Consider the following 8,459-nt stretch of genomic DNA (forward strand, 5'->3'; position numbering starts at 1 on the left):
AGAGTAAGGAGGTTAATTGTGTTTTAATTAATAGTTACATTATGGACAACCTTGCTTTGTAAACAGAACACCCTGTAGCAAAGCATACATCACCTATTGTTTGCACGTGCAGACACTTTCCCTGGCACATCTATACACAATCTGTTACTTTGTAGGCTGCGATGGCACAATTAAGAAACACTTAAAATGGGCAATTTTTCTAATGACTGCACTGTATCACTGCTGCGCTAGGTACAATGTTGGGGATTCATACTGCTATGATTTGGCTTAATGCACCTGAAAATATTATGCTTAATAAAAACTCTTGATTTGTCTATATAGTCCTATTAATATACATTAACAACATATTTATAAAATGTAAATGTTATTTGTGCTTGCGGAAACAAAAGTAAAATTTACATAAATATAACATAAATATAACATTTAGCTTTCTCTTCATTTTAACATTAAAAGTATCTTTATTATATCCTGTCCTTAAGTCCCACCAACAATTCACACAGAAGCCTATATAGCAGCCCGCCATCTTTGCATATGTGAAGTTGCTTGTAAAACATGTACTGATGGGACTTTCAGTTTGCAAAGCACCGATGTAAAGTGCCGCTTACAGGTTTTACTTATATTTTATTTTTTATGGAAAATAAAAGTTATCCAGCTCAACGCCTGGAAACAGAAGTCTATGGGGGGACCACAGCCGTCTAAATTGGCTTCCTGTTATTTCATCTATATCATCATATTTCATATTTATTGTATATTAACCTAATTTAATCAAAATTATTTACTCATATTTCCATTTAAATATTATTCATTATATATGTTTTTTTCTTCTATTTTAGGCAACTACCACACCAAAGACAATACTTCCACTGACGTCTACAGAGATGGCCACCAGCCCACTCACAGGAACTAGTGACATTCTCCTGGCTTCCCCACCAACTAGCTACCAACAAGAGACCATTGGCCAACCCAGGGTCAGCCATGCCAACATGAAGCCTAACCAAGTCAGCCAGGTCATTCTGTATGGCATCCCAATTGTATCTCTGGTCATTGATGGCCAGGAGAGATTGTGTCTTGCCCAAATTTCCAACACCCTCTTAAAGAACTATAGCTACAATGAGATCCATAACAGACGGGTAGCACTTGGTATCACTTGTGTGCAGTGCACCCCAGTGCAGCTGGAAATTTTGAGGAGGGCAGGAGCAATGCCTATCTCTTCAAGAAGATGTGGGATGATCACTAAGAGGGAGGCTGAGAGACTATGTAAGTCTTTCCTAGGAGAAAACAGGCCTCCCAAACTACCAGATAATTTTGCGTTTGATGTGACTCATGAATGTGCTTGGGGAAGCAGAGGGAGCTTCATCCCAGCAAGGTACAACAGCTCACGAGCAAAGTGTATCAAATGCACCTACTGCAACATGTACTTCTCTCCCAATAAGTTTATCTTCCACTCACATCGAACTCCAGAGGCAAAATACACTCAGCCGGATGCAGCCAACTTCAACTCTTGGAGAAGACATTTAAAACTCACAGAGAAGACTCCCCAAGATGAAGTTATGTTTGCCTGGGAGGATGTGAAAGCCATGTTTAATGGGGGAAGCCGGAAAAGAGCTCTAAGTCATGGGCAGTGTCATTCATTGAACTCTGTAAAGGCACCCAATGGAGTCTTGTCACATATGATTGGGCAAGAACTTAACCAAAAGAGGCCACGGTTTGAAGAGGAAGAAGAGATAGAGTCCACCAACATCACAAGCAAGGCTCCCAGAAGTTACCCTGTCATTCCAGTGCCCAGCAAAGGGTTTGGCATGTTGCAAAAGTTTCAAGCTAGTACTCTTTTTCCAAGTCCCTATACCTTTCCTGCCTTTGGCTTGTGTCAGAAGAAAGATGACAGTGACACTGTTAATGGTCAGAAGACCAATGCCCTATCGGGTCTGTTCTGGCCTGGGAGGAAAGATGCATTTTATCCCCCTTTTTGTATGTTTTGGCCACCTAGAACTCCTGGTGGTCTTCCAGTTCCTACCTATCTCCAGCCTCAGCCTAGCGCACTTACCTCTATCACAGACAACCCTACTTTAAGACAGGCCTTCCTTGAGCTGGCTGACCAGAGTGATGGAAGCAGCCTCAGCACAACTGGGGACAGCCTCTTTGAAAATGAGTGTTCCAGCTCTCCAGTATCCAGTGACATCAGGCCATCCTCTGAAACCAGGACCAATGTATTGGATGTTCCCCCTTTTCCCATCCGGAAACAGAGTTACCACTCTGCCTTCAGGCCAGTGGTCAAGGACACAGAAAGCATTGCCAAACTGCATGGCAACCTCGAGGACTTCCCTGGCGATCGGCACATCTCGCCTGGAACCAGCTGCAGTTACCAAAGTGACAGTTCAGACTCAGATGAAGAGCAGGACGTGGATGTGGAAACCAACAAGCAGCCTGGAGAAGAGGAAGAGGAAAGCCTAAGCAGCCAGTTCCTCCAAAGCAGAGGCCTGGTGGAAAGCAATGAGAAAACATGCAAAGACAGGTCCCCTTTCTCTGGCTCTAGGAGCGAAACCCAGGCTGAGAAACTGGAAAGCGTAGAGCATCCTTCTTCCACTCCAAAAGACTCGAGCCCCCGTCATACATCACTGGAGGAGCCCTGCTACAAAGAAGTAAATATCACCCCCCAGGCTGCTGAGCTAATTATTATTATTTAAATGCAGCTTTAGGCTGAACGGGTTATGTATGCATAATAAGATTGATAACTAGATGCCCTAAAGAAATGAAATCTTCAATGTGTTTAGCTTTTTAACACAATGCCACAGGGAGCAATGTTTTACATGCAAATAGGCCCCTCTCTTCTTGGTGGAGGTGTGCGTGCTTCTTCCTAGACCCATATGGTATGTTTTTTTTTGGTATACTATACAGCCACATAGACTTAGAGCATTGATAATGCATGATATACAGTCATCGAAAAGGCTCTTATTAGACCTGATTTTTTTTCTGTAGGAGTGTACAATCAGTGGTTTCATCCATGTCTCTTTAAATAGTAATTTGCATATTTGGTATATCGTAATGTATGCAGCCGGTCCTGTGCATATGGCATATACATTATGTTTCTTTATTGTAGACACAAAAAGGCAAAGAAGAGAATGGTAACTTACCCCAGAAGGATGATTCCTACTCAGGTAATTTTTTTTTCTGTACTGGCTTTTACCTCTGAGAGACACTTAAAATATTGCTATTCTGAGCAAATAAGTAACTTGTGGTTCATTAATTTTTTTTTAATTGCCTGTAGAGTCATTACTGGATTGAGAACTGGGTGTCTACACACTTTAGGGAAGGTTTGCCTAATTCGACCACCTATGGTTGAACAGAAGAACCTTTATACAGCTGTAGGTGCGCAGGTTTTATGGGGGGTAAAAGTCGATCCGCTGGGTTAGATTCCTTCTGGCCATTTGCTGTTGTTTTTCTCCAAAAGGGGCCAGCCTTGGAGATGTCTACTCAGCGTACACCTTCCGTCTCCAAACGGACAAGTATGAACGTTTGCCCAAAGTGAAAACAATTTTTGTGCCATGATCATTCATTAGACAAATTAGTTAGAGAGACCATTCTGTGGCTAGATGACGAAGCAGGGCCAGTCAGCATCTAATGTCTGTAGGCCGCATAAGAAATCATTAGCAGGCATGTACACAATTAAAAGGCAGCATGTGATGTGACCTTTCACTTTAACTGAGCCTATGGGGGCCTATGCTAAAGCAAGCCGTAGACACGAGACGGCAGTTGGATGATCTGATTATCGCCTAGAATGAACTTGGCATCAAAATGCACAAAAGTTTCAGCAGAATTTCCATTATACTCACAAAGTAGAAATTCCTATCTGTGGCCTTGGGAACAATAACTTTGTTTGGATAAATCTATTTTGGGCAATTGACTTTTTCCCTACTCGATACAACAGTTGGCATCTGTAAAGGTCACAAAGTTCTGGAAAGAGACCATTTCACAACCCAACTACCGGTATTATTGGTTAGACTAAATAGATCCCTACACATATGAAATACGTATGAAGAACCTTTGAAGCCTGATCACAACAACTTTCATTCATCAGATTCATGAAACATGCATATTTATAATGCCTATGCTGTATATATTATGTTATATGAGATTTGCTTTTTTGCACACTGCGTATATTATTTGTATTCCATTAACAATAGTTCCTTATAACTCGATTTATTGGTGGCTTCCATATTTTTGAACATATCATATCAATGCCTTTCCAGGAATCTTTCACCCTAAGCTCTACCATGCTGTATATATCTGCATCTCCTAAGAGGAGAGATCTAACTCAATGCAGCTGCTTTGGAGAAGAGCCAAATGTTTAAAAAAAAATGGTAATAGGCACACTAATTTTTCCACTGCTGATTACCCAACGATGGCATGGCATGATCTTGTGCACATAGAGAAAGAGAAATGCATAAAGATCTATCTATCTATCTATCTATCTATCTATCTATCTATCTATCTATCTATCTATCTATCTATCTATCTATCTATCCACCTATTTATCTTTCCATGTAACTTTCTGTCTGTCCACCTCTCAACGGTCATATTGGCATAGTCAGACTCTTGCTCTAATGGTTAAATGGAGATCTGACTATAACCTCTTTGAGGCCTCGCTGCCATGTTAAATCTTCATTTACATCAGCGTGTCGTGTGCTATCTGCCCTTCTATTAACACAAAAGGTTACACGGCAAGAGAAGTAGTACAAGAATTAATGAAACAAATGTGAGCCGGGCCTTTTCCTGGGAACAGTGTCATAGCTCTCCTTACAAATGTAAAGGATCAGAACACTATAGCTGTAATACTTTCTGGTGTCACAATATATACCCCTGTATTATATATTTAACGTATTACGGTTTGAAGATGAAATCTTATCTTGTGAGCACCTAGCTGTGGAGGAACTAAAAGTTCCAGCAAATCTGCATGTCCACCTGATTGCTGGGACTCCCAGTTCTTTGGATTAGAATGGTCTCCTTGTCTACACATTTTGGTTACATTTTATTTTAATAATAATACTGATTCTGATTACCAAACTGTAGACTGATGAATCTGAGAAATCAGTAACTGAGCCAGCGGGAAGAATCTAATTAAAAAAAAAACACCATGTAACATTAAACATGTAAAAAATTTAAATAATAAAAATCGTATTTGTATATGATCATTCTGCATCTAAAATGATTTTTTGTTTGTTTTTTGCATAGTATAATGTAGTAGTTGTCACAAGGACTTATCAATTACTGCGAATTTGGGACATGTATCATTATTAGTATTTGGGATCCATCCAATGATCTTCCAAAAGAGCAAAGTAGGCACGTGAAGATACCAGTTCAGATACCAGTGCCGATACTTGGCATTTTCATGAGAACTACCAGGGTTGCAGCGGTTGCAGCTGGGACCTGGCTCTGGCGCTCCACCATTGTCCTGAAATCATTAGTCTGTATTGTTTTAGAAAAACTGTCACATGGCAATAAACAAAAATGTATCAGTACTTGTATCTGTGAGTACTTGGACAAGTATCAGTACTTGTACTTGGAAAAATGGTATTGGTGCATGTTTATAAAAAAAAATAATGCACTAAAACAGAGATGCACAAATCCCAGGAGCTCCGTATGCTTCTTAAAAATGACAGCTGCCTCCTAACTTTTGAGTTTTTCTCTAGTCTAGTCTTGGAGCTGGAAAAGTATCTGTACTTGTACCGAGTACTGTACTTGGTATCTGAACATCCCTGAAACGCCACCAACCATGCGAACATCTTACGATCGACCAAAGTTTTCAAACATGCTTGATCGTCAAACGTCGTACGATTGTATAGTACTATCGGTCGGGCACTCTATTCACACGTTACGATTGTCGTACGAAAAGTCGATCGCATACGATTATCGTACGATAATCGTAAGGTGTATGGGCACCTTAAGGGTCCTTACATTGTGGTCACCATACCCAGTGACCACATCATGACCATAAATAAAAGCTGGTTCTTTGGCAATATCAACCAAATTTTCCCGGCTACAGAATTATTTTCACTTGTAGGGTCGAGACAAAGCGTTTCTAGAGCCAACCACTAAAAATATTTTGGACACTCTCAGAATCTTCAGCAGCTGAATGATCTATGTTAAGGATCCCTCGCTTTTCATAGACAGGGACTGGCTATCCTGTATACAAAAAAATATAGGCTTTGAGGAACGATTTCAGCTATGGCTACATTGATTGATCTGTTGTGCTTACAAGATGGACAGTACGGTATCGAAATATCTTGCTGCACTCCTTACCGTTTAGTAATGGAAACCTGTATAGTCCAGGTGGGTGCTTGAAATGACCACGGATTGCAACGTGAAATAACATGTAGTTCAAAAACATTACCAGCACTCTAGTTTAAAGGTAAAAAAAATCAATTTAATGACAGATATTTGTCATGCAATGAACTGCATGACAAATATCTGTCATTAAATGGATCTTTTTCACGTTTAAACTGGAGTGCTGGTAACGTTTTTGAACTACAAGATGGACAGCTTGCAGATCCTGTGAAAAAAACCCCAAAGGATCTTCCCATGTATGGCCAACATTAGAAGCTGTTCCCCATTTACCATGAACATGGACAATTTACCTTGGGCAAGAACCAGTCTAGAGATCTGTTCCTGTCAATGATAACTTTATGAATTATTGAAACAAGTATTTTGCTGCTCAGGTGTGTAAAAGTGGTTGCCTTTTCTAAGTTTGTTAGGAGAATAAGTGAGCCGTGTCATTTCTGTCATACAGCGGCCATACACACTTGGGTTTGACCATTTAGTAGTAAATGTATTGCCCCTCCTTTCAACTTGCATGCCAAAATGGTATCGCTCAATCATGATGATCTAATGGGTGCCTCCTGAGATATATCAGTAGAAATTGATGGAAAATCAAATAATACATTTCATCCCACGCAGCACAGATGGCAATCATCCAGTTTGTTTACTTGCTTACCAACATGTAGTGAATGTTACATAATTAGCCATATTATGCAACTATACTGCTTTGTTTTGTTGTCGCACTAAGAGGGCTATAGTAGGACGCAGACATTAGAAATCAATCAAACTGCCAAAATATTATCCCCTATCCTTTTAATGGATTATGAATACATATGCGATCTGGCACCCAGGTTGGCTAATTTGGCTATTTGGCAGTTGGCTATTATGCCCTAAGATTTATTCCGGGTTACACATTCTGCACTCAAACATGAAAAGTTTTCTTACCAGAGGCATGTAGGTCTGTTGGTTGTCAAAATGTGTTCCAAGCAGATCATGACAATATGTCAAATCTCAATCTAATTTCTGCAACCCGCTTCAAAGTGTAGAGTCCTTTTGATATATGCCGTGCTCCAGGCCAGCAGATAAATACACAAATATGGCAGCTGGTTTACCTGCCAAAAGGATTTAAAATGTTGTCCGTCCAGTCCCGAGATTTACACAGTCCTGATAGCAGGGGCGTCCCAAGGCCGGGTGTCACCTGGAGCTGAGACCGGGTGACACCCCCGCAGTGACATCATCGCGCATGTGCGGTCATCTAATTGACGCCTGCCGGTGCCATTTTGGTGATGGACGCCGGCAGAGAGAGGAGGGGACGTTCAACCGGTGGGATGAGGTATGCCGCCGGGTCCCCTCCTCTCTCCTGACACTGTCGGGCTCTCGGTCCATGACCGGGTGCCCGACTTTGTAGAGGGGGTGACACCCAGGTGCGGGCCGCACCCCCCGCATCCCCCTTGTGACGCCACTGCCTGATAGACAGAACAGCCAGGTTAGTGACCTCCATTTTTCCTTCTGCAGTTAAGCAGTACAGCTTGGTCACCTGCTAGCCCTCAGCATGTGATTGGGTGATAAAGGAGCAGCACTAGAATGATGACGTATTTGCTTTCCTCTATCCTTCTGTCAGCATGTTACCTGTCAACACATGTTCATGCCTCAGAGCCTGTCTGGCCCCCAAAACGGTCTTATCCTTTCCAATCTCAGTTCTGTAATACAGAGATAGACTACATATGCAGGCAGGATTATTCAATATGAATCATAGAATCCATTTATTCTAATTTGCTGGATTCAGGAATTGTATGTCTCCCCAAAATGTGCGTGCACATTTTCAGCATGATTCATCTTAAAAGACTAGATTTGCTGTATACTAAGCCCGGTGTCACAAGGATGGAATCACTTCCTCACTGGGCTAGATTGCTGCAGAATCTCACTTGGGGAGCAGCAAGGGAGCGACATTTTGCTGGCTGGTGAGTTGTCACCAGTGACAGGACTATAAGTGTAACATGGGCCTTAGGATTCACTTAATTCCAGAGTAGACTTGCCCATCTCTAGTAATTGGATGGTTGTGGTCCTGCTCAGTTATTTTCAGCAGGATCAGCCAATGATCATGAAGTGTATAGGTATTTTAAAATGAGAGCAGACCTTCCGAACCC

The 8,459-nt window shown here is 41.4% G+C and overlaps 1 protein-coding gene across 1 annotated transcript in view; it reads left to right on the top strand.

Moving 5' to 3' along the window:
- The first annotated feature begins 867 nt into the window (after nt 1–867).
- Nucleotides 868–8,459, top strand: part of SKOR2 (SKI family transcriptional corepressor 2) — a 28,828-nt gene continuing 21,236 nt past the window's right edge. Inside the window, exons 1-2 of the mRNA XM_018561012.1 lie at nt 868–2,639; nt 3,098–3,155. Of these exons, the coding sequence (XP_018416514.1) occupies nt 879–2,639; nt 3,098–3,155 (1,819 nt within the window). The 5' untranslated portion in view covers nt 868–878. The remainder of the gene's footprint in view (nt 2,640–3,097; nt 3,156–8,459) is intronic.

The sequence above is a fragment of the Nanorana parkeri genome, unplaced genomic scaffold (genome assembly GCF_000935625.1).
Source record: "Nanorana parkeri isolate BGI_ZX_2015 unplaced genomic scaffold, ASM93562v1 scaffold492, whole genome shotgun sequence".
In the NCBI taxonomy this organism is placed as follows: domain Eukaryota; kingdom Metazoa; phylum Chordata; class Amphibia; order Anura; family Dicroglossidae; genus Nanorana; species Nanorana parkeri.